This window comes from Gopherus evgoodei, chromosome 2, assembly GCF_007399415.2.
Source record: "Gopherus evgoodei ecotype Sinaloan lineage chromosome 2, rGopEvg1_v1.p, whole genome shotgun sequence".
NCBI classification, from domain to species: domain Eukaryota; kingdom Metazoa; phylum Chordata; order Testudines; family Testudinidae; genus Gopherus; species Gopherus evgoodei.
Window position 1 is genome coordinate 83,330,326 of NC_044323.1, and position 27,071 is coordinate 83,357,396.

The 27,071-nt window shown below is 40.5% G+C and overlaps 1 protein-coding gene across 8 annotated transcripts in view; it reads left to right on the top strand.

The window, feature by feature from the left end:
- The window catches only part of TRAK1 (trafficking kinesin protein 1), a 122,816-nt gene that overhangs the window by 42,390 nt on the left and 53,355 nt on the right, over positions 1-27,071 (top strand). For 2 of the 8 annotated variants that reach the window (XM_030551190.1, XM_030551192.1), the window contains exon 1: positions 2,970-3,282. The exons of 3 other annotated variants lie outside the window; for them this stretch is intronic. In XM_030551190.1, the coding sequence (XP_030407050.1) occupies positions 3,219-3,282 (64 nt within the window). In that variant the 5' untranslated portion in view covers positions 2,970-3,218. Of the gene's footprint in view, positions 1-2,969; positions 3,283-19,109; positions 19,328-27,071 lie in introns of those variants that run through there. 3 more of the 8 variants (XM_030551191.1, XM_030551195.1, XM_030551189.1) reach the window with 2 other exon arrangements.

Here is a 27,071-nt window from a genome sequence, read left to right on the forward strand (position 1 = left end):
ACATGTTTTGGCTATGTAAAGCAGTATGTGAGTGTTCCTTTTTTTTTTTTTTTTGTGAGAAAACTAGATCCTTTCCAAAGTAAAAAAATGTTTCTGACTGTCGACTTCTAACCCAATCTTGCAGAATACTGTCTGCAGAATAATAATAAAAAAGCAGCATTTTTGAACTCCCTTCCTACCCAGTGTTTACCCATCTCACTGAGAATTAACTTCGAAGCTTAATTGTGACCATTTAAATCCTAGTATTAAGCAAAACTACTTTTTAAAAGAAAATTAAATGCTGGAGGAAAAGAAAAGAAAACCTTATGATACGTTATGGTGCCCATTATGTTTAAAATGTCAGGAAATGCAAAAGTTCCTATAGCAAGGAAATTAAGAATAAAACAAATGGCATATATGTAAAGTAGTTGAATTAATGTTTCTGTAGGACCCTTCATTTTTGCATTCCCTAATGTTATTTTAACAGTACAGCCTTAAAAGTGTTTTTAATTGTATGTGCAGTTGACCCACTGTGTGTGTGTAAGGAACTGTCAAAACTGTGTGATTAAGTGAGATGGAATGGATTCTATAGTAATCCAGTTGCAGTCAAGGTTCTTGCATATAACACTCACATACGGAGTCAGAAAACACATATATGAGTGAAAAAATGTTAGTTTCAAAGTTCAAACTGTGAACTCTTCTTTTCCATAAATGATTGTATTACAGCTCCATATGAAAGATTCTTTTTAATGGCATCTTATATTCCTTTGACATTTACTTACCTGCAGTTTATGTGCATACATTACGTTACCATTCTCAGGTAAATATTGACCATACCCTGCAACACACTGATCAGTAGAATTAAAGCATGTTTATGGTTTAAAGGCCTCTGGCTACAACTTTACTCTTTAAAGATCAAAAATCTGAGGTTTTATTGAACTTTTAACTCTGGAAGGCATGTCAGGCTATGGCAAACCATAATCTTCATGGAACCAGGGACCAAACTGTAAGAGATAACAAGGGATTCATAAGAACTGGTCCTTGTAGTTTCCCTGCTTTAATTTTTTTTTATATTGATTGTGCTATTTACAGCATGATTGACTGACTAGGCAGATGAAAACACAAACCAGGACACCGCAGTACTACTCTGATAGTTCTTTAATAAGAAAAAAAACTCTGAATTATTCCTATCAAAACCGCAACATCCAAAGTTTGCCCAACTGGAGAGTCATAAGAGTGTTGTGTGTCACCTGCGATTTCTATTATAAGCAGAGAAGGGGGAGAGATTTACTAGAATTTTTCAAAATTACAGCGTAAAATGAGTAGACAACATAATACAACTCGTCTCTCTAAGGGAATCTGGGATGGTGTGGTGTCTGTCACTAGCCTAGGGCTATTGCTACACTACAGCTTATGTCAACTTACGTGTTATGTAACTCAAGGGTGTGAATTAGCCACCCCCATGAACGATTTAACTTATGCCGATTTGGCACTGTCCACATTAGTGCTTATGTCAGCTGGAGAGCTTCTCCTGCTGACATAGCTGCCGCTGCTCACGGGGGCTGGAGTAATTAAGCCAATGGGGAGAGCTCCTTCCTGTTGACTTAGAGCAGCTACACTAGAGAGCTCTCTGGTGTCGCCATTGCCTTGGTCTGGGGAGCCCTGGACTCGGGTCCTAGCATTTCCACTGCTTTCCTGTGCAACCTTGGGTAAGGCACTAAGTCTCTCTGTGCCTCAGTTCCACATCTGTGAAATGGATATTACATCCCTCGCTCACAGAAGTGCTACAGTAATAAAGTCCTTAATATTTGTGAGGCTTAAATACTGTGGTCATGCGAGTTAATAACTAGATATAGGCAAATGTATGTTTTATTATTAAGGTAATGATATTAATATTAATTTCTATTGTAATAGTCTAGTGGTCCAGTTACAGACCAGGGCCCCATTGTGCTAAGGACTGTACAGTCATGTACAAAAGATGTATTGTAAATAGAATATACTATTCCAAATCTCAGAAATCTTTTGTAAAGAACCCACTGGAGTCCATAAAAGATGAGGAAAGAGGAATATGTATGGAATATAAGAACAGAATGGATGTTTGAGCATTGTAATAACTTTTACCCCCCCCCTGCAGATTTAATTGATTTCCTGAATATTGTTATAAATACTAATTTATTAAAGTTCTATTCCACAATGAAGTATTTTATAATTTTAGTAGTTTAAATCCAGCCTATTGAAGGACCTGAAAGTGAATCCTTCTCCACACCAGATATTTTGGAAATTAAAAATATCGAGCAGTCGTGTGTAACTAGTTAAGCATGTTTAGCTATACAGAATGGTTGTAGCTTGCCATAATCCCTTGTTTTCTGGCACAGAGCATAGATGTTTGAAAAATAGGTCGCTGGTTTGCTGAGAAGGCAGAGGTCAAAAGTAGATGAGCTTATCCAATGGGGCAATGTGTTACTGTCCGGTTTTCTAGTTCCTTTCTTTTGCCTTTAATTTTCTTTTTGTAAAATTAGTGCTTAACTACAATAACAGCGCAAAATAATAGTGTAGCTTCATTTTCCACCTGGGTTGGGGAGAGCTTCTAACACACGATGGGAGGTGGTAATGCACTTGATTTACATTATTAAGGCACAAAGGGTTGCAAGATTATGATATTGCAAAACAGAAAAAAGATATGTTTGTATTATAATAAAGAGGTTTGTTTTGTTTTCTGTGTGGGAATTTTTCTTTCTTTTTTGTGAGACACCCATTAGCTTTGTGAAGCCAGAAACAGCAGAATACAATTCCTCCGTCTCGGCATCTCTTTCAGAGCCAGCCAGTCTCCATGGCAACATGTTAGACTGAAAGGTATGTGAGGACCAGGGTGGAAAGGAATGAGTTAGAAACAGCCAAGTGGTGGTGTGTGTCCCTCATGTCAGTATACGAGCCTTTTGATAGGATGGTTTTGTTAACTCCCATCCAAGGCTCCTGTGCAGAGCTTCTTTATTAGAGCAGCTGCTAGGGCATCTGCTTTAGAAATCTCTCTCCTACACCCTTTTTCCTCCTCTTTTACTTTCTCCCCCACCCCTCTTATTTTGGCTCTAGCCTCTCATTGACAATGTGCAGCTCATTTTCATCATTCTGTCAGCATCTTTGCACTTCAGTTTTTTGCAAAGGCTGGGAGGCATGGTTGCATTTCACTTGACCTCAGCAACACAGTGAAATATCTTCTATATTGCTGAAGGATACTGACTATGCAGAAATTTATTGAAGCGGATTACTATGAACTAGACTGGTATTATGAAGACTGCACGGATGGTAATTCTGGTTTGTAATCTGTTGATGCAGTATTTGTAGTTTGTATGACCAATGCATGGGTCTTGTACCCTTTTGAAAAGAAACTGGAAAAAAAAGGCAGCGCTTTGGTGCAGCAGAGCTGTCTGGCCTGTAACATCTCAGCATCTGTTGGAAGCATGCTCCAGGAGACTGCTGTAAGGCTTTCTCTTTTTCAGTGGGAGTGGCAGATGTACATAATTACTGTACAATCTCTTCCTCAGCAGAAGCAAATAACAGAGAAGTGCTAACTGTGTCTAAATATTAAGAACCAAGCTAAAATTGCAATAACCTTGCTATAATGAATGTTGCACTGAATTATATTGTGTGTGTATGTATGTGTATAAGAATGCTTGTTTGTGCATTATAGAGGCACGGCAGACCCTCTAATATGTACATATGTTTCTATAACATACTCTGTGTGTGAATTTTCATAGATACAGATATAGAGAACATTTTATGTATAAAATCTCTGTTTCTTAGAGCTGCAGCAGACTAGCCACTAGAACTGCCAAATTGCAGACTCTGGCAAGCAAGTTCCCTGGAGCTCCTTGTGAGCTTTCTGCCATTTGCCGATGTGGTGATTTTTTTTATCACAATGCTGAGTGCGCTCATCAGTCTCATGATAGAGGGTGTATGGAGAAGGCGGAGGAGAAAAGCCCGAAACTGCATTGACTGTTTACTGGGAAATTCAAACTCCCCCATCCATCCATAGCACCCAGGTGGAGCTCTTAAAACAAAATGTAGTGTCCAGACTATCATTCTGTATTGGAATTTTTGTGAGCAAGGCAAGTCCTAGATCACCAGGGCATGAGACTAAGGACAAAAGGCAGTGGTGGGGAGAGGATGTGTGGTGGACACCAAAACGCTTCATGGTGCTTTTTGTGATAGCATCAGAGAGACTGATAGAGGACATGAACAATGTGTTTATAAGTCAAAATATGAGCTTTTTGTTCACCTGAAGTGTTGTGATTGGCATTACAATAGCACACATACGTGCTTAATTTGTTTGTCTGTTGTGTTGTATAAAGTGGCCCTAGACTCACCTGCTTCTAAACTTGGAGAACTTCCATTTTTAAATGAATATTTCTCTGTATTTAGTGTGTGAGACATATCTATATACCTTTTTGAGAGGGATTATTTAGCTGGACGATTTTTCATTTGGTTTGACTCTGATGTAATGGTGTCCTCTAGTTATAACCCTAGTAAATGCTGCAGCATCTGATTAATCTGATTGATGTAGCAGACTGATGAGTTGGCCCAGTTTAGAAAGCTTAAGAATTAGCACGGTCATAACCATTAAAAAGAGTATGCGTTGATTACTGCAGTAAATAGAGAGAGACCTTGTTTGATTTTGGGGAACAAAAGTGGTAAATGTATTCTATAATTCTTTTTGTGGTTAATGTCAGTGAGGTCAAAATGGCAGTGTGTGCAAGCATGTGGCATGAATGAGTATCAGAGCTGTGAGGGCTACTTAATAAGCAAGCGGTACGCTTAATTTTTATGCACTGTGTGACATTTAGGGTAGGGTTGCCAACTTTCTATTCGCACAAAACCAAACACCCTTGCCCTGTCCCTTCTCCAAGGCCCTGTCCCCGCTTGCTCCATCCCCCCTCCCGCCCTCGTTCGCTCTTCCTCCATCCTCACTCACTTTCTCCAGGCTGGGGCAGGAGATTGGAGTGCGGGATGAGGGCTTTGGCCGGGGATGCAGGTTCTGGGTGGGGCCAGAAATGAGGGGTTCCTCCAGGCTGGGGCAGGGGGTTGGGATGAATATTCTGGAATGGGGCTGGAGATGAGGGATTTGGGCTGCAGGAGAGGGTTCTGGGCTGGGGCCTAGATGTTCGGAGTGCGGGAGGGGTGCAGACTCCGGCTGGGGATATAGACTCTAGGATGGGGCCAGGGATGAGGGGTTTGGGATGCAGCAGGGGGCTGGGGGAGGGAGTTGTGATGTTGGGGGGGGGGGGCGCCGAGAGGGAGTTTGGGTGTAAGAGAGGACTCCGGGCTGGGACAGTGGGTTGGGGTGTGGGAAAGGATTGGAGTGCAGGGTCCTGGTGATGCTTATTGCGGCTCCCTGGAAATGGCTGCCAGGTCTCTGCAGCCCCTAGGCTCACCTGTGCCTCCCTGGCCGCCCATGCGCCTAGGGGTTGCAGGTAGGGCCGGCTTTAGGGCGATTCCCCCGAGTCCCATGAATCGGGCCCTGCGGCTTCCGGAAGAGGGGCTCTGCATCCTCCGCTGAAATGCCACCAGAACCGGCGGCAACCAATTGAGTTGCCATCAAATTGCTGCTGCTACCTTTGGCGGCATTTCGGCAGGAGCTCTTTTGAATCGGGCCCCCCATGTCCTAAAGCCAGCCCTGGCTTCAGGGACCTGGCAGCTGCTTCCTGGGAGCTCCATGCTAAACTGGGGCAGGCAGGGAGAACGCCTTAGCCCCACACCCCTGCTATGCCTTCGACCAGACTTTAACGGCCTGGTCGGCGGTGTCAACTGGAACCGTTAGGGTCCCTCTTCGACCGAGTGTTTAGGGCACAGGCTCAGTGGGGTAACCATCGCTTAGGCCCTGGTCCTGCAAAGAGCACCATGGGGGAAAGACCCAGACTTTAGTATCGTACCATGTGAGCACAGGCTCCATCCATTTGTGCTCCTTCCAGGATTTGAACTTTAATATGGAAAATAAGAGAAACTGGTGGCCCAATTTTGCAGCTCTTTATACTTTTCTATAAATTAAAATAAATGAAGGGTACCTATCTATATGCTCTAGGTTCCCATGGCACTACTTAAAAATATGTCCTAGGTACAGCATTTTAAAGTAAACCATCACCATTTTAAAGTAAGCCTTCTGCTTAGGACAATTCCCACCCTTACAGTTACAATTCCCTGCCCCTTTGTTTGTTTTCAAATGCCTGGGATAATTATAATTTATAATTTTTTTTAAAGCAGGATATAAAATTCTAAGGTAGGAAAGAGCCGTAACTAATCCTTTCAGTATTCAGTAGCATAATCGCATTCCTTATTGATATTAGTATACTAACAAGATATTTCTAGTGAGGAGCTGACCAAAAGCCAGACAAATTCAAATTAGAAGCAAGTCAAAAAGCTTTGTAATCATGAGAGGTCTCCATCCTCTGCATTTCTGGAAGATGCTCTAGTCCAGTTCTGGAAGATTGTGTCTTTGACAGACCACGGTGGACTTTTCATTTCTCCTTAAATGAAAGAAAATATACCTGTGTTTAGAAGGCTCCAAATGTTAGCAGTGTTTTTACAACAAAGTTGCTAACTTGTTTTATGGGGATAGGAAATAGAAATGTTCACTCTTGCCATCATATGGTTCCACTTTCTTGAATCTGCTGCTCTAAGAATTTTAAGATGTTTTGATAATTAAAAATCTAAAAGTGAGATGAATTATTGATATTTCTTGTACATCTTCAGAAAATGAGTTCAACTAACAATAAACGTGTACAAATCTATAGGGAAGCAGTTATATTTAAGATTTTGGAGTGAGTGGAAGAAAACATTTAAAGGGACACAGTCATTTCAAATCCAATCATTTAAACAAAATGAATTGTAGTTCCAAGTAGTACATATGTCCCTGGAATACTTGGCTGGTTTCTGTTGCTGTACAAATCATGTTTTTCAGTTTTTGTAACAAGCTTTTCTTTCCCCTCTGGCTATGTCTAAATCCACACAGACAAAATGGGAAACTGAAAGTAAAACGTAAATAGGAGGGGGGACAATTTTTCTTTAAATCCTTTAATTTAGCAATTTTGAGAATTGCTTGTAAAAACAGTAGGTCAGTGTGTGCAGACAAAAACATGATATGGTGGCTGTTGAAAGTGTCCAGTTCCAATGGAGTTGGGATGCTGGGGAAAGCCAGAGAGGAGGCTTTAGGGATCAGAACCAGTGAGTCAGTACAGGCCCTCTGTGTGGATGATCCGGGCTTCTCAGGTGTGTGCTGGTCTTAAGAGACAGTGTTTCTGTAAGCATGGAGGGGACTCTGCCTGCCTTTTGAGTACTGAGGGGTGTAGTCTGTCCCTGACACAAAGCATGCTTGCTTCCAACAAGTAGAGTGATTGTCCACCATGATCTGATTGTATGCTGCAAGGTACTGTCAGTCCTATCTCAGTTCCTTAAGTTAGCGGTGACCTCTTAGGACATAATGGGTCTTGCAGGCTTTAGCTGCTCCTGTATTGATAGAGAGGAGCAGGTTCTTCAGGGTTCCATGTTGATATATGAATTTGGGTCTGAAATTAAGTCAGTTTTTTCCATTTAAAAAATGTAGAGGGAGATGGATGAAAAATATTTTTGGATGTGTTTGGACACAGTACCTTTAAAAACACTGTACAATAGGAAACTGAAATTTTACAAAAATATAGCACAAGACTTTTTAAAGACATCACTTTTATCTCATCCATAAGACGAGACAAAGTAATGTAATCTACAGTACAATGCAACTAAAAATCAGACCTCTCAAGAAGAGGTTTACATAACCATTGTCTAGTACAAGTGAATATACCACCCTTTTTTTCTCCGTCAAAGATGTGAAGTCCTAGATTTTTTTTAATATTTGTGAATGTTTTCCTTGTACTATATTGCTAAGACTTCTTATTTTGCTTTCTGCAGACAATGCCCGAAAACACTACATCAGGGGTAGGCAACCTATGGCATGAGTGCCAAAGGCGGCATGCAAGCTGATATTCAGTGGCACTCACACTGCCCGGGTCTTGGCCACTGGTCCAAAGGGCTCTGCATTTTAATTTAATTTTAAAGGAAGCTTCTTAAACATTTTAAAAACCTAATTTACTTTACATACAGCAATAGTTTAGTTATGTATTATAGACTTGTAGAAAGAGACCTTCTAAAAATGTTAAAATGTATTACTGGCACGCGGAACCTTAAATTAGAGTGAATAAATGAAGACTCGGCACACCACTTCTAAAGGTTACTGACCCCTGTACTACATTGATGATACGAAAAAGAAATTGCTCATCATTTGGTTGATTTGAGTTCAGCAAATTCAGTTCTTGCACTTCTATTACCTCACCTATAGTTAAACTCAATGGTCATAATACTGATCATCTCTGCTTGTGAAATATATTGCCTTTGAACACATGCTGCAATAAAAGCCCCAAACAAACAAGCTCTCAGACTTGTCACAGAGTCCTGAAAGATTTGTAAATGGTTGGGATTTTAAAATAATCTCTTACATAATGGCTTTTGCTGAGTATATTTTTCATAACAGAGTAGGATTATACAATAAATTCTTACTTTCTCTTTATCATATCCCAAGCTGAAATCATCCATGTTTCAGTCCAGTACCTCAATTAACTGAAAATATTTTAAACAAAAGACATATTGAGCTGAATTTTTAGAAATGTTTTCATTTTGAATAATGACTAGATGCTTATATAATATGTAGAAACAGGAATCGTCATGTAAGTTGGCATTAATCAAATACACAGATATGTTGCACAGATTTATCTTTTAAAATTACAGGTATGGTATGTGGATGAAAGGGGGAGAATGGGCAATTGAGTAGGAAAGAAATCTGTGATTCATCTGCATAGAGATAATAGCTGAATTTGTTTACACAGATGAGATTACCCACAGATGAGGTATACAGAGAGAAGAAAAGAGGACCAAGAACAGAACCCCTGTGGAACCCACCCAGAAACTTTGAGAGGGTATGAGGAGAATCCTCCAAAGGGTTCGAGCATTTACAGAGGTTGGAGGAGACCCAGGAGACGAGAGAGTCATGAAAGACAAAGGGGGACAAGATTTCAAGAACGGGAGTATGGTTGACTGGGTTGAAGATAACTGACGGGTCAAGGAGCATGAGGATGGAGTACAGGTTCTGAGGTTGGGCTGGGAAGAGGTCACTTGAAACTTTGGTGAGTGTAGGGGGTGGAAACCAGAGTGGAGAGGATCTAGGATGAAATTGGAAGAGCGGAATTCCAGACAGCTGTTGTAAATAGCATGTTCAATGAGTCTAGAAATGGAAGGGAGATGAGATGGTAGCTGGAGTAAGTGGTGTCGAAGGTGGGTTACTTTTAAGATGGGAGCGACTAAAGCTTGCTTGTATTGTAAGGGGGAAGAGCCAGACAAAGAGAAGAGCTTAAGGAGAAGAGTAAGGGAGGGGATGAGACTGGGTGTGAGGGAGAGCAGGAGATGGGCTGGGGTCACTAGAAGAAACGGGGGCTGGAGGAGGAGAGCAGAGGAAAATTTCTGTAATGATGAGAAGGATGACAGTGTTGCAGGAGGGGAAGGAAAAGCAAGCCAAGGGGAGGGAGGAGGTCACATTGTATTTTCTCGATTTTCTGTTGGAAGAAATCAGTGAGATCCTGCACAAATAGAGGCATAGAGGCAGGAGAGAGGAGGTTTTGAGGAGTAAGTGTTTCAAACAAACAAACAAACAAACAAAAAACCACAACACTGGGTTGTGAGCATGTTATTCACTAAGTTTGAGAATGCAGAGTTGTTTAATTAGGAAGATGGAAGAACTGAAAGAGGAGGTAATGAATTTGTAGTGGAGGAAGTTAACCTAACTATGGCATTTTCATCAGAGACATTCCACAGTAAGAGAGCAGGAGCAAAAGAAGAGGATGTCAGGGGTGATCCAGAGTTGAGGGTTGGCAGGGATATCTTCATGTACCCACACTTTACTTAGTTACCAGTTTATTTCATAACTTTTTTCTAAAAACATAATTGTAGATACATGTGAAAAAGGATTTACAAACCTTTCCAAACCTTTATACTGTTCCTTTTCATTGTGAAAGATAGAACTAAGGTTCATTGAGATGGAGACACCTCTCAAAATTCACTTTTTAACCATTTTAAAGTGTTCCTCATCCCCCTTCCAACTTTCTGTGGAGTTCCACTGGGCTTTATTCTTGGTCCCCTTCTCTTCTCTCTGTACACTTCATCTCTGGGCAATTGCATTCATGTAAATGAATTCAACTACTTTCTATATGCAGATGACTCTCAGATCTACCTCTCTGCTCCAGACCTTTCTCCCTCTATCCAGACTAAAATTTCAGCCTGTCACTGATATCTCCTTCTGGGTATCTAGCAGTCAGCTAAAGTCTAGAATGGCTGAAACAGAGCTCCTAATCTCTCTCTCGCCTTTTCCCACTCCTGTTAAGCCTCCCTGCTTCTTCCTTTGTTGGTCACTGTGGACAACACTACCATCCTTGTTGACATCCAGGGTACAGGCTTGAGTGCCATCTTTGACATGGACCTCTCTCTAGGACCTCATCTCCAGGATATGTGTAAATCTTGCTGATTCTTATTGTATAACGTTTCTAAGATGCAGCTTTTTCTATCCAGGCATGCACATAAAACGCTCATCCAGGCTCATATCTCATGTCTTGATTATTACAACATCTTTCTCTCTGGCCTTGAGAAATGCAGTCTTGCCTTACTCTTATGCATTCAGAATGCTGCAGCAAAGATATTTTTTTCTGAGCCTGTTGCCTTGACCATGTAACCCATCTTTTCATCTGCCCACAGGCTCCCCCTTTTCTATCACATCAAACAGAAGCTAGTTCTCTTTCAGTGTCCTTGTTGGCATTTTCCCACCTTATCTATTACCTGTCATTCACTATCAAGATGTCAACTCCTGTCCCTGATCAACCCATCATGCCAACCCCCATCACCCACTTGTTAAATTTTCAAACATATCACCTTTGTCCTTTCTCCCATGTTGCCCATCACACTTGGGAGGAACTCCCTGTAAACATTCAGAAAGCTAGCTCATTATCCTTCTTCAAATGCCTCATCAAAACTCTCCTTTACTGTGATGCCTACAAAAAAATTGACAATGGCTAGGTTGCTCCTGTGCTGAGACCATTGCTTATCATGTTGACCATAATTTTCTCATTTTTTTCCCCTTGTATTCTGTCATCTGTCTGTATCCAGCTGTTGCCTTTTGTCTTACACTTAGATTATAAATTCTTTGAGGCAGGTACTGTTTTTATCTTCTGTGTTTGTACAGCCCCTAGCTGAAGGGTTCCCTGATTGGGGCTCCTAGGAGCTATGATCATAAAAATAATGGAAGTAATAACAATAGTGGGTAGACAAATCTGTGTGTGGCTTTGGAAAAGGTATGTGAAATGTATAGAGATCTAAACTGCCCAATGTCTTCATTGCTAGACTCTAGATGTCTATGTAAATCCTCCAGTGAGTGAGTGAACATCAGGAAAAACACCATCTTTAAGCAAGCAGGCTTAAAACCCACGGGATATTATTGCACCTGCAGCTGGTAGTGTAAAACTAATATGTGTGTGGAGAAATCCTTTGCTCTTAAAATAGCATGGTTATCATTAGAGTTCATTGTGGTGGAGTGTGTACACAAAACCAGATGCTGCTGATAAAGAGGTTGCTAGGTCATTAATACATTACGATTTTTTTGTGAACAGTGAGTCACGGTGAGGATGTTGCCAACACTTCTGATCAAACCCTTTCAGACATAGTTTGTAGTTGCTGATTTGTTTCTCTTTAGTGGCACAGTTTGTTCAGAGATAGAGCTTTACGGGAGAAATACGTGCCTTTGTGACCAGCAGGCTTGATATAGTGTGACTCTCTTGAGCCTTCCAGCGGGGCTTCTCCCTCTCTGTCAGCTTGTTCATTGTGCTGCATTGAGCAAACCTGATCATAATAAATCTGCTCTGTGTACTTGTGTGTTGACCTGTAGTTGTTTGTAATATTTTCAATACTGTGGTCACTGATTGTATTTGAAACCCTCTCCTTCAGCCTTGCCTGGTAAGTATGTGTTCAGACACTGGTTTGAGCATTAGCCTGCTAAACCCAGAGTCATGAGTTCAATCCTTGAGGGGGCCACTTAGGGATCTGGGGCACCTACCTTTTATAGATCCTATCATTGCATCTTAGGTCAGCAAGCCTTTGCTCTCTCAACATCATCTTTCAGTCCCATCTCTCGACATCTTTCAGTCCCATCTTCTAAACACGTCTCTTTTTTTTACAGTGCAAATACCCCATGCCTGTTAATAATGACTGAAGCAGAACAGCACTGTTTTAATGATACTATCAAAAGAGGCCACAATGTTGTGTTATTTTAGTAGTCATTAAAATTTTTTTCTTGTTCTCAGGATCCCTTGTTTTATCATACTTAATATGTGACTGAAAGTAAACATGCCAGCACCTATGCAAATCCACCAGTTTGTTTTCACAATGACACGCACACTAGGTTGAGCAGGTTTAGTGTTTTTTTTTCCCTGCTTGCAACAAGGTTGCAGGTGTGGTGGTAGAAGTTCAAATATGAGACAAATGTAAAGGTAGATTGATGGGTTTCCCCCCCTACAACTTTACCCAAGATCACTTTGACATTCCCATTTTTGGAAGAGTATTAATGATTTGACGGCTTTTTTTTTTAACGTTCTCTATCTAGAGATAAAAATTAAAATCTGGGTAAATTAACACTGTCAACTTGATATATTCTGGTGTGGTAATGCCAGCAAGTATTTCAAATATGTGAGTGCAACCCTTCTCATAAAAGAGCTCCTGCAAATATTCTAAACCTCTGCTAAAGAATCAGAACTGAGTGTCCAGCTTGTAAGCTTACTATGCATGAAATGGTAACTGAAATCCGTGGGAATAATGGATATGGAGGGGTTGCAGGATGGGGCCCCGCTGTAGACACTCTCCAACACGCACCTGTTTCAGTGAACAAAGGCTATAGTAAATGATTTGTCAGCTACAAACTAGATTAACTGAGAAGGATATTACACACAGGCTTGGAATGCTTGACTTCTGGCTCTATCCTGAAAACACTAGCAAGCACAGTTCTTGCTCTGTGAGTAGTCCCCTTGAAATGAAAGGAGATACTGACAGTAATAAACACTACATCAGTCTTACCAACTTTCATGAATTTTATTGTGAGTCTCATGATATTCGATGGTTTTTCTTAAAGCACCAGCTGACAGAAGCAAAATATTTAAGAATCCCAGCTTTCACTTAGAAAAAAAAAAATCTAGTCTTCATGTTTGTTGAGAGAAGCTTGAAAACATGAGGAAAGTATACCCTAAAGGTTCAGAAATCAGAAGGCAAATAAAATAAACCCAAAATTTCTTATTTAAAAATCATCTCATCGTTTTGGGGCCAATCATGATTTTCTGGGAATCTGACTTGTAATTTTTGAACACTTGCTATCCCTGTACTGCTCTGTAGAACAGTAAGTTTTGTAGAATCAGGACTTGGTAAATGGCAATAGGAGAGTCCTCCTTCCACCCAAGAACTTGCAATATTTTTTCCATCTTTAATCATGTAAACTTTTAAATAAACTTTGAAAAAAGATATTAAAACCCTGCAATACAGGACATTGCATAACCAGTGCATTCTATGCCCCTCCATTCTGCTTGGCAAAATATTATGCTATCATTATAAAATCATTATCAACAGATTCAGGAATAAAAATATTTATGAATGTTCTGCAGTCACATACATGACTAGGAGTTATTAGTTCTCTTTGGGTGGCAAGTCTGAGTCCAATTGAGGTGTCAATAGAGGCAGTTTTGCAATAAATTGATAAATTGGAGTACAAAGTCTTCAGGATCAGCTGCTATTCATCCAGGAGTTCTGATGGAACTCAAATATGAAATTCCAGAACTAACAACTGGGGCATGTAACCTATTGCTTAAACTAGCCTCTGAACTAGAGGGTAGCTAATGTAATGCTGATTTTTAAAGAAGGCTTCGGGGGTGATCCTGGCAATTACAGACTGCTATGCCTAACTTCAATACCAGAGAAATTGATTGAAACTATAGTAAAGGACAGAATTATTGGACACACAGATAAACACAATATTTTGGAAGGGTCAACGTGGCTTTTTTTAAAGGGAAATCATGCCTCCTCAATCTCTTAAAACTCTTTGAGGATGTCAACAAGCATGTGGACAAGGTTGATCCAGTTGATGTAATGTGCTTGGACTTTCAAAAAGTCTTTGACAAAGTCCCTCACCAAAGGCACTTAAGCAAACTAGGCAGTCATGGGATAAGAATGAAGGTCATCTTGTAGATTAGTAACTGGTTAAAAAAATGGAAAACACAGGGTAGGAATAAATGATCCATTTTTCAAAATGGAGAGAGGTAAATAATGAGGTCCCCTAAGGATCTGTACCGGGACCTGTGCTGTTCAACATAGTCATAAACGGTCTGGAAAAGGAGCTGAGGTGGCAACATTTGCAGATAATACAAAATTAATCGAGATAGTTAAGTCCAAAGCTGACTGAAGATTTACAAAGGTATCTCTTATAGCTGGGTGACTGGGCAACAAAAAGGCAGATGAAATTCAGTGTGGATAAATGAAAAGTAATGTGCATTGCAAAAAAATAATCCCAACTATATCTACAAAATGTTGTGGTCTAAATTAGCTGTTATCACTCAGGACGTTGGAGTCATTGTGAATAGTTCTCTGAAAACATCTGCTCTGTGCAGCGGCAGACAGAAAAGCTAACAATGTTAGGAAAGGGATAAACAATAGGACAGTATATATCATGCCACTGTATAAATCCATGGTACACCTACACCTGGAATAGTGTGTGCAGTTCTGGTTGCTCCATCTAAAAAAAAGACATATTAGAATTGGATAAGATACAGAGAAGGGCAACAAAAATGATTAGGGGTATGGAACAGCTTCTATATGAGGAAAAATTTAAAAAGACTAACTATTCAGTTTAGAAAAGAGATGACTAAAAGGAGCTATGATTTGAGGTCTATAAAATCATGAGTGGTAGAGAGAAAGGGAATAGGGAAGTGTCACAGGGTGCTCCACTCACTGCTGTGCTGGCACCTCCTCCTGGTCACTCTGGGGATTAACACTTGAGGTCAGTGCCCCTGTCTGTGGTTTGCACACCTTCGCTCTGCCTCTCCCTCTCATTTGCAGCCCCTCTCTAAGCCCCAGGAAACACAGTGTCCTCTTTGTGACTGCCCTTCGGCCGGGTCAGTCAGTGTTCTCCCTCCACTCTCCCTCACGGTAGCAAAGACCTTTCTCCCTAGCAGTTCTGGTCAGTCTTCTTTTCCACTGTCTCAGTTCCACTCCCTCAGTGGCTGGTAGGGGAACTGTGGCCCACACTCTACTTCAGGTTCCAGTCCAGGGACCTTCAGCTCAGGAGTTCTTGGATTTCTCCTACCAGCCCTCACTGCTCCTTCCCTGGACTGCTTCCTGTTATTCCTTGTTTCCACCCTACTCTAGGAGTACCAGCTCCAAAACCACCTCCCTCTTCCCAGGGAGTGACTGCCTCTTTCCCAACAGCCCCCTTCTGTTGCCTGCTAACTGGTTTTATAGGCCTGGTCTGTTCCTGCCCAGCTGAACCTGCTTTCAGTTAGCTCCCTGGCTTCTCCTCCAGGTCAGCTTATGGAGATAATTGGCCTACTTGTCCATCTAAACGTCTGTCAGCCCTGTGTGGTATGGACTACCTATCATAGGAAGTGTTATTTTTTCTGTCACATAATACAAGAACTAGGGGTCACCTGCTGAAATTAATAGGCAGCAGGTATAAAACAAACAACAAAAGGAAGTACTTCTTCACATAATACACAATCAACCAGTGGAACTCATTGCCATAGAATGATGAGAAGGCCAAAAGTTTAAGTTATTTCCAAAAAAGAATTAGATAGGTTCATCAATGGCAATTAGCCAAGTTGGTCATGGACAGAACCTCATGCTCCTGAAGTCCCTAGGCCTCCAACTGCCAAAAGCTGGGAATGGATGACAAGGTATGAATCTCTTGAAATTTCCCTGTTCTGTTCATTTCCTCTCAAGCACCTGGAATTGGCCACTGTCCAAAGACAGGACACTGAGCTAGAAGAACCATTGGTCTGACCCAGTATGGCAGTTCCTATGTTTGTATGTAAATTTTTTTCTAATACTGATACCTCAGTTTTTCTTAGCTCATTTTCATCTCATTTATATTAAATATATCCTTTTAACACCCTAAGCAATTCCTCAGCCTCTTTGGTGTTATTCCCTTCAAGTACGTCTCTTGTAAAATTTTCTGGCCCCGCTCAGTCTTCTTTCTGCTTTCAATAAAAGGATCTGGACAGATGATCATTAATTTGTGTCTTTCTTATTCCCTCAATTACTGTACTGTCTGTTATACCCTGGTGGAGAACGAAGATGCTGATGCATATCCTGTTATCACCTCCATTGATTAGGCTAAGGAGCCACCTCCCTACTGGGGTGGGGAATGTGAGTGATATTTTCTGCAGTCAGCATTGCATATCTTCCTGCTATTAAGCAATAAGGGAGACAGTTAAGAAAGCACTAAATACCATGTATGAAAGATTAGAAAAGTTACCCCTGTATACCGACTGCATGCTTTGTGATGCTGGCAGACCAGTTGCCAGCTCATGCCAGGACCTCAGGCCTTACTGAACACTGACAACTGCATAGCTGGAAACTAGTCTGGCCACCTGTGTGTTAGCATTGTTAAAACAGATGTTAAGTTTATAAGAATGTGTTTAGTGTTTGGACTTTGAAGTGCGTGTGAGTGGCTGCACGCATTAATCTCACTTACCATATCTGTGCCCCATGTTATAAGGTAATATTTAAATGTTTGCTTTGTAACTGGAAACATCTACAGCTGCTGCAGGTGGCTGGGGGGACCCTGGAGCTTCGAGACGGGGACCCACAGCTCTGAGCCACTGCAGGCATCTGGGGGACCCCACAGCTCCTAGCTGAGGCTCATGCCAGGGGGACCCTGGAGCTCCCAGCTGCAGCAAATGCTGGACCCCTTCTTCCCTCCAACAGAAGAGCTGGGAATCAGCCCCATTTTGTCAGTTATTTTTTGTTAAAGTCAGGGACAGATCACATGCTTCCGTGAAATTCTGATAATTGCCCATGACCTGTCTATGACTTTTTTACTAAAAATAACTGTGACAAAATCTTAACCTTACCTATAGACACCAGATGAACCATTATGGAATATCAGAGAACAAAAGAATTTGTTGATTACTCCCACTCCGCTCAAAGGAAGAGGGGACATGCAAAAACGCTCGTCCCATCACAATCTGAACTCTGGGGGAAGGGAATGAAAATCTCTGACCAGAAGGAATTGTATCACTGTGTGGCTTGGAATTTGTAGAGGTCAATATTTCTAAGCTTAAGCAAGGGATCCCCAAGCTGCTTAGCTTGAATTAGACCTAAAGGACAAATAGAGCTTGCATATTACGGCAGCTTCTGTTATCTTTTGAAACCTTAAACTGTAACTCCTTTGCATGTGTATGTTTACCTGCTTTAACCTTGTAAATTACTATTATTTCTTTTTCCTAGTTAATAAATCTTTTCTTAGTTTATTACACAGTTGCCTATGAGCATTGGCTTTGGTGTGAGATCTGAGGTACAATAGACCTGGGATAAGTGATTGGCCCTTTGGGACTGGGAGTGACCTGAATATTGTGATTTTTGGTGTAAGGGACCATTTATCACAAAGACGAGCTTGCCTAGGTGACGAGAGATCACAGTGCCCCAGAGGACTGTCTGTGACTCCTTGTTAAGGTTGTTACAGTCCTTGAGAAGTTGGTTGGTGAAATCTAATTATAGAACAGACAACCACTTTAGGGTTTGTGCCCTCGTTTGTAACGGTCTGCCCAGCGGTTGGTACCCATGTTCATGAATCAGTTAAGAGAGCATTAAAACTATTTGTGAAAGACTAGAGAAGAAAGTTAACCTGTATACAGAATCTGTGCTTAATAAAAAGTTTTTGTGAACACAAATGATTCAGACCTGTTCACTCCTGCAGACTCTTGTTTGTTATCGGAACTGAGAACTTATATGACCTTAAATATCAGAGGGGGAGCCGTGTTAGTCTGGATCTGTAAAAGCAGCAAAGAGTTCTGTGGCATCCTATAGACTAACAAACGTATTGGAGCATGTGGGTGAATACCCACTTCATTGTGGGTATTCACCCACGAAAGCGTATGCTCCAATGCGTTTGTTAGTTTATAAGATTCCACAGAACTCTTTGCCGCTGTATGACTTTAGTTCATTCCTTGCGCTGACCCTGTTCTTGAAAATATGCTGTGATGCAACACATGCATTTCTCATATTGCAATATTTCAGTTTCCCAGACAGATTGTAGAATACACAGTGAGAAAGGTGACAGTAGAAAATATGACACTGTAGGATTAATATGTCATGTAAGTTTAAAAGCTTGGTTAAAGGGTGGTATGGCAGTTGGCTTGGGGTTTTTTTTGTTTTTTGCTTTTTGAAAGTTTTTTATTCTGAGATCAATGAAAAGCTGAATTCTTTACCTTGTTTTTACCCTAAGACTAATATTTCAGTCAGATTTATGGCAAAACAAACATTGGATATAATATACAGTAGCAGCATGTTTCCAAGATCTATACATTCAACAGCCCTGTGAAACCTGTTACTAGTAGCATTAGGCAATAATTTACAAAGGTAACTTAACTTAGTAAAGTCCCCACCCTCAAACAGGTGTAGCAGTGTAAGAATCGGTTTGTACTTCCTTGTTGCTATGACTCTTTTAGGAAGCTACCATTCACTTTGAATAGGGGGATAGAAATTTGTCAAACGAACTGATTCTTAAAGAGAGATTTCAGCACACTAACTCTTGTTTATATGAAATGTTCAAATAGAGCTATTAAATAAATGTAACAACTTCTGGATCTGGTATGATGAACAATATAATAGTTTTAGTAATTATTAGATGGTTCCCTCCACCCCCGCTCTTCTTTTGTATTTTTTTCAAAGGTATTGTGCTAATGAAGACATACACAAATAATCAGCTAGTAGTTTTAGTTGAAGTATGTTAACTGATGAAGATGGTACCTCTTCCATGGGGCCATTACATGGGTCATTTCTCAAATGTAGCCTCAAAGGAGATGGCTTGCCATCTCCCTGGGTACTAAGGTGTAGGACAGTTTCTGCCTTGGGATGATTTTAGCAATGTCAGTAAACGAATCCATACATGAAGAGGAAAGCTTTGAATGTGACTGTGAAAATGAACACGGGAACACACAGAGGTTTCACAACGAAAACTTTGATATCTTGGAAGAAGGTACTTTTTATGTTCAGTCTAAAACTTTTTATGCTAATAAAATAGGGCATATAAAAGTTCATTTACAGTGAGTTTAGAGATTTTTTCCAGGTTTTAAATCGCATCTAGAAACAGATTGTGGTGGTTGTTTGGTTCCTGTGAGTAAGGTTGTGAAGAAACTACTATAAATTAAATCTGAATAAGATGAGTCTTAATTTTTTGGGTTTAAAAAAAAAGTAAATATATTCAACAAATGTAGTTTGTCTAGCTCAAGTAGTAATTAGCTTTTAGTAAGAAAAATTGACTTTGGAAATTCTTCTTTTCAAATATTTTTTCAACTTCTTGTAGGTTAAATGTTTGTGCTTTCCTCCCCCTTCCCTATGGCAGGTGTTGGGGGGGGAGTTGGTACGGGGATGGAGTTGTGTGTTTGTTTTATGGTTACTTACGGTGGGTCAATTTTAGAACAAATGCAAACTTCAGATTTAATTATGAAATCCTTAGTATGTAAATTAAAATGTAATGTGTTCATATCTCAAGATCTTAAGATTTTAAAGTTATTTGTGACGGAACATGAATTGGTAGTTTGGAGAGGGAGTGCTGATGATTGTGTTAGTGCTGTCATTGGATTTTCAGTCTTGGTTTCCCGGCTGCTATGGAGACAGCATATTTTGCCCCAGGACTGGAGACAGGAGGAAGACGGGGAGTGTCTTTGTCACTCAAGTGATCCCTCCAGCCAGTTAAGCATTTGAACACTGCCTCCTGTACTGTACTTCATACACTGAACAAAACGTATAATTGGTGTAATCTTACATGCTACAACATTCCCTCTGAAGCAGCAGCTTTATAGATGAATGCTGACACTCCAAAGAACACTGTCCTGTCATGCTCCTGTCCAGAGACTGCAGGGGAGAACAGCAGAGATTAAGGAGAAGAATAGATTGAGTATGAAGAGAGTATTTTGTGGACAGAAGAATATTAATCGTGATGGCCACAAGGGTGGGGGGTAAAGCAAGACCATCTTGTCAAACTCTGGTTTGTTTAAAAGGAGTTTAAAAAAAAAAAGTTTCTCTTGAAATATTTACAGGGGAAACATGGTAATGCTCCTGTTGTATGAGACTTCAATTTGTTGTGTGTTTCATGTGATTTTTTTTTTTTGTTTCAAGTATATGCCTCTTATGATGCAGTACCACCTCTCTTTACCCACTATTTGAATACGTAACCCTCCCCATTTGCTATCTGAGGTTGCAAGAAAATGCTACACTAATCCTTAAACTTTTGTGGACAAAAGGTTGTTTTGTGTAAGGAAACATGGGTAAAAGAGGAAGCTTTAAAAGAACACATAAGTACCTGTGTAGTTTGTTAGAGAGGAGGCAGATGAGGACATGAGCACAAAATTCTATACCAAGAAGGAGAAACATCCAATTATTTCTTGCTAGTAAGCTGGCAGAAAGGGGAATCTGACAGATAACAGCCTATGTCCTTGAGAACCGTTCATAGAGTGTTTGCTATGTGTTCAAAATTTCTTTCATCATGTTAGGACAGTGAGTGATAGAGAGAGGTGTCTGATAGAGCTCTATTGCCCATCTGATTGAGAAAATCAAAGAGAAGCATTCTGCTTGTCAGTGTAGGTAATTTTGGTGTAGTGATGGATGTGGTTTATACAGCAATTTTTAGATGTTGCGTTGACTTGCCCTCATACCAGTTTCTGGTATACCTAATTAGGACTAAAACTTGGCACCAGTTTTATATGTTGGATATGTCTTGTTTTATGTACTGGGAGCAATTAGTTACAAACATCCTAAAAACCCACAGCGAGATGTAGATACAGTACGGTGATAATCTTCAGCACGTTGTTTGTATACTGTTATTTGTGGGACAACATACGTTCATTGTTCAGGAAGTGGGGAAGGGTTGAGAATATTTTGGTACTTTTCTGTGGGCTGACTACAGTGGAATTTTGTGTAATGAACATGGCTTACAGTGACTGTTCCAGCTTTTATTAATAGAAAATGAACTTCTAAAAGTCGGTCCCTCTTTTTGCTGATTTGTGAGCCCCTCACCTTATGCTATTCAGTGGTCTGGCAGACTGAATCAAGCTTATTTTCAAACATAGGAGACAATTTCAAAACCTTTTCCATGTCATTTAGCTGCAGATAAAGATTATCTGTTTGGGAGTGCCAGTTAGAGCCTATTATTACTGCAGTATATATTATTAATGTAACAATTGCATCCAGAGGCCTGAGTCAGGATCATGGCATGTAGCAGGGCCACTATGATAAATGTTGGAACAAATCCATATCATGACTCAAGCCAAGATTTTAAAAAATGACTAGTCATTTTGGAGGCAGTGATGTTGTGGTGCCCAGGTTGAGACCCTGTAAAGGGAAGGGACCTGACTTTCAAAAATTGAACACTCATATGCTGAAAACCCAGGCCCCATTAAAGAGTCTCAGGTTCCATCCTTAAATACTCAGGCACAGAAAAGCACTTGTCTGCAGTCACTGCCCCAAAGAGCTGACAATCTAAGAAGAGAATTGACATAGTTGGGGGAGGAATACAATCAAATGTATATACATTTGTAATTTTAAATCTTTTCAAAGATATACGTAGGTGAAATAAATACCTTCTAACCCCATCTGCCACTCAGGCCATTGTTTTTGATTAATTTCTTATAGGTATTGAAGCGGGAATAGGTTTTTTACAGAAATGTGGAGGTTAGGAGGTTTAGGTCACTTCACAGAGAGCAATCCATGCCTAAGGGTCAGTGTATAAGGAGGTATGGAGTTCTGTGAGAAGATTAATAAGTTGCAAGGCCAGAAGGGGACCACCGTTGTCATGTAGTCTGACCACCTGTACAAAACAGGCCACAGAACTTTCCCAAACTAATTCCTAGAGCAGATCTTTTAGGAAATCATCCAATCCTGATTTTAAAATGGTCCATGATGGAGAATCCACCACAACCCTTGGTAAATTGTTCCAGTGCTTAATTACCCTTGCTTTTAAAATGTATGCCTTATTTCTAGTCTGAATTTGTCTAGCTTCAACTTGGATCATGTTGTTATATCTCACTTTGCTATATTGAAGAGCTCATTATTAAATATTCCCCTTGTAGGTACTTAAAGGGTAACTTGATCAGTCTTTAGCTCTTTCCTTGTTTAAACAAAATAGATTCAGCTTTTTGAGTCTATCACTAGAAAGCAAGTTTTTAAATCCTTTAATCATTCTCACGGCTCTTATCTGAACTCTCTCCAATCTCTCAACATCCTTCCTGAATTGTGGGTCCCAGAACTGGACACAGTATTCCAGCAGCAGTTTCACCAGTTTCAAATACAGAGGTAAAATAACCTTCCTACTCAGACTCAAGATTCTCCTATTTATGCTTCCCAGGATTGCGTTAATTCTTTTGGTCACAGCATCACACTGGGAGCTCATGTTCAGCCGATGATTCACCAGTCTCCAAACCTTTTTCAGAGTCACTGCACCCCAGGATAGAGTCCGGCATCCTATAAATATGGCCCACATTCTTTGGTCCTGGATGTATATATTTACATTAGGCATATTAAAATATATATTGTTTGCTTGGGCCCAGTTTACCAAGTAATCCAGATTGCTCTGAATCAGTAACCTATCCTCTTCATTATTTACCACTCCCCCAATTTTTGTCATTTGCAAATTTTATCAGTGATTTTTTTTTCTTCCAGGCCATTGATAAAAATATTAAAAATATTAAATAGTATAGAGCCAAGAACCAATACCTCCAGGACCCTAATGGAAACAAACCCCCTCAATGGCAATTCTCTGATCACAGTTACATATTGAGACCTATTAGCCAGTTTTTAATCTATTTAGTGTGTGCAATGTTCATTTTATATCATTCTAATATTTTATTCAGAATGTCATGTGGCACCAAGTCAGATGCCTTACAGAAGTATAAATATATTACAACAACACTGTTACCTTTATCAATCAAATTTATAATCTCATTTGAAAAAAACAAAAAAAACTACTCTCAATGTAGTAGAGGAAAACTCTTCCAGTGCATACCCTGCCTTAGAGGGCACTCTACAAAATGGCTACCATCTCACACTTTTGTGCCGCCTCCCAAGCCCTAATTGTTCCCCAAACCTTTTGTCTGTTTAAGAATGAATAATATAACACATCATTAGTTTGCTGTATTTGAGACCTCAATATTGAAGCCTCCATGGAGCCAAGCTGTTGGAACGCTCTGGGTGAACCATGGTTGTAAGCTCCCTTTAAACCACATCAAAAAAAGATTGTCTTCCATAAACCCATACTGATTGGATTAATTACATTATCCTCCTTTAGTTTATTAGCCTTTCTATTATCTTGCCTGGGTTCAATGACAGGCTGACGGGCCTGTAGTTACCTGGAACGTCCTGTTTATCCTTTTTAAAAATTGGCACATCAGCTTTCAGCTTTTTATATTCATTACTATCAACTTCCCCTTTCTTCCATTTGTTTTATATATACTTAATTGGTTTTTTTGTTTGTTTGTTTTTACAGCTGCCTTCACTTCCCCTCTAAACCAGGTTTTTAACCAGCACAGCCTCCTTCCTCAATTGTGGGATTGTGGCTTTTGGGGCATTATAATAAAGTGTTCTTAAATTATTCCCAGTTATTCACATATGTCTGAGTAAGTTCTTCCTCCCAGCTGATACAGCTCATACATGATCAACTAATGATAAGGCTGGAGGCATTGGAGGAGCAGAAGCAGCAGCAGGTTGTGGACAGTGCTGAAAGAGTCTAGAGTGGATAAACAGGAAGGAGAGGTAGAGTTGTGAAGGGCCTTGGTGGTGAGGACAAGAAGCCTGCACTTAATGCAGTGAAACGGTTTAGAAAGTAGAAGTAATTCATATGGACATGATGTGGCCAGAGTGGTGGGCAAGGAAGAGATCTTAGCAACTGCATTTTGTCTGGACCTGAGGTGGATGACTGGGCTGTTTGGAAGGGTGGAGAGGAGGAATCTAAGATAGTCAAGACCCAGGTGATGAGACCTTGGGCAAGAGTTTTGGCTTTTTGGGTGTAAGGAAGAGAATAGATCTCAAATGTTATCACAGAAGAACTGACCCAACCTAGATGTTGGGGCAAGAGAGAGTTAGGTGGTGATGAATCCCAGGTTGGCCAGTCTGAGTGACAGGGAACATTGTGGTGGTATCAAAAGTAACCGAGAATAGGGAGAATTGTGAAGGGTATCCAGGATGAGATATCAGAGAGAGATGTCATGAGTGGACAGGTAATTTGAGTGTCGTCATCTAGGAGCAGCTGAGATGGTCCAGAGAGATCATGTGATTGGAGAATAGGAAAGGGTCAAGACCTTAAGACCCCCATGGATTGTTGGATACGGGAGGAAGAGGATTCACTGAAGGAGTGATCACAAAGGCAGGAAAATAAACCTGGATCGATGGAATCAGGAACTAAGGGCGGACAAGATTTCAGAGATAAATATATGATTGTCAGTGTCAAACAAGACATAGGGTGAGAAGGATGAGGATGGAGTACAAGGATTTAGCCGGGGAAAAACCTGGGAGAGCAGTTTCAGTATAATGAGAAGGTCCAGAATGGAGCTAGAGGAGAAGAATATGAGACAATGGTTGTAAAGGGTGCATCCGGGAAGGTTAGTGATGAAGGCAGATGGGAGCAGTAGCTGGAGAGACAAGTGGCACCAAGGGAACACAATTATTTTTGTGGAGGAGAAGAGACTAGGGCATGCTAGTGATGGGGAAGAGTCCAGAAGAAAATAAAAGATGCAGAGGAGCGAGAGTGAGAAAGCAAGTGGATCAAGGGAGATGGGATTAAGAGACAGGTAGAGAACAGAGCAGAAATCTATGTAAGTGATAGTTGAGAAAGAGGAGAAATTTCTGGAAGAGACAGGGAAGGGAGCTGATCTTTAGTGTGAAAAAGTCAGTACAATCTTGTACGGAGAGGAAGGGAGGAGAGATGCAGAAATGATTCTATAAGGGCGGCAAAAATAGCAAAATAAGAGGCCGGGGCTGGAAAACCAGACGTCTGACTCACCTGTTTGGTATTAAAATGCCTTGCAGAACTTGCTGTTGTGCAGGTCTGATTTGAGAAGTTTCACTATTTTATGGACCTGGGTCTTTTGGATATAACTGTCCAAATTAGAGGTTTCCCAAATCAGTTTCCACCAACAGGATTCCGCTTTAGTTCTGAAGACCTGAGCAATTGGAAACTGAGGGCTTGTCTTCCCTATCATGGAGATCAACGCTGTTGCAATCGATGCAATGGGTATCGATTTAGCAGATCTAGTGAAGACCTGCTAAATTGATGGCAGAGCGCTCTCCAGTAAACTCCGGTACTCCAGCTCCCTAAGAAGAGTAAGGTAAGGGGACCAGAGGCCATGTCCTGTGGACACAGTGTATTGAAGACACTGCAGTAAGTTGACCTAAGATATAGCTGAGGGTCGATGTATTATTCCCATAGCTGGAGTAGCGTAACTTAGGTCCACTTACCTCGGTAGTGTAGACAAGGCCTGAGTTCCAATCACAGAGAAGTCAGTACAAGCAGATCCACCTTTTGTCCTCCCATGAATCCTCCTTATCTTGTTAATCTTGTTCCTGTGGCTGTTGTCAAAGTTACTTCGGCCTTCTGGACTTGGCATTAATGAGAGAAGCAAGGTAGAATCGTTCAGGATGACTGTCTTTGTTGAGTTCTGTAGCTCTCAATATAGTAGAGGAAAACTCTTCCAGTGCATACCCTGCCTTAGGGGAACTCTACAAAATGAATACCATCACACACTTTTGCATGCCTCTTTCCCCCAGGCCCTAATTGTTTCCCAAATCTTTCGCCTGTTTAAGAATGAATAATACAACACATCATGAGTTTGCTGTATTTGAGACATTATGTTGGAGCCTCCATGAAGACAAGTTTTCGAACACACTGTGTAAACTGTGGTTGTAAACGCCCTTTAAAGCACATCTTGGGTGGAAAAGTTGGAACTTCTACAAATTTCAGAGGAAGAAATAATTGCTCCTTATGATAAAATTGCATTGTAAACTGCACAATTAGACTGTCAGCAAGCATAGATGGTGATTATTATTTTGTTTTATTTTGACCTATGTGCTAGTGGTATTGCTTATAGAATTTGTAACTTAGTGGGAAAAAATAGCTGCTGCATCTGCTTGCTGACTGTGACTTAACAATGGCTAGGCAGTTGATGTACTGTGACCACAGTTTTATTATACTAATAGTTTTTTCACTATCACATGGTGATCTCCCCCACTGTTATATCCACTTATTACCTCTTTTCTTGTACTTTTGATTCTAAGCATTTTGAAGCAGTTACTCTTTGTTATGTGGGTGCATGGTGCCTTGAACAATGGAAGCCTGAACACTAATGGATGCCTCCTAAGGACAACCACAATACAAATATTTAATAATAATAATAATGTTTTTCTAAACAGCGAATGACTGGCTTGCAGCATTTCAGGGATGGGAAGTGTTTTTGTCCAATGATAAAATAGTTTTGTTGTGGATTTAAGTTGTATATATTGAGCATTGTCACTAGGCATGATACTATACAAGCACTGAGGAAGACCATTCCTTAACCTAAGGACTTTCTAATTAAAAATCGGGGTGAATTAGGATGTTGAGGGAAAGGAAGCAGAAAAGTGCAGTAAATCCTCACTAAAAGTCATCCCGGTTAACATTGTTTTGTTATGTTGCTGATCAATTAGGGAACATGCTCCTTTAAAGTTGCACAATTCTCCCTTATAACGTTGTTTGG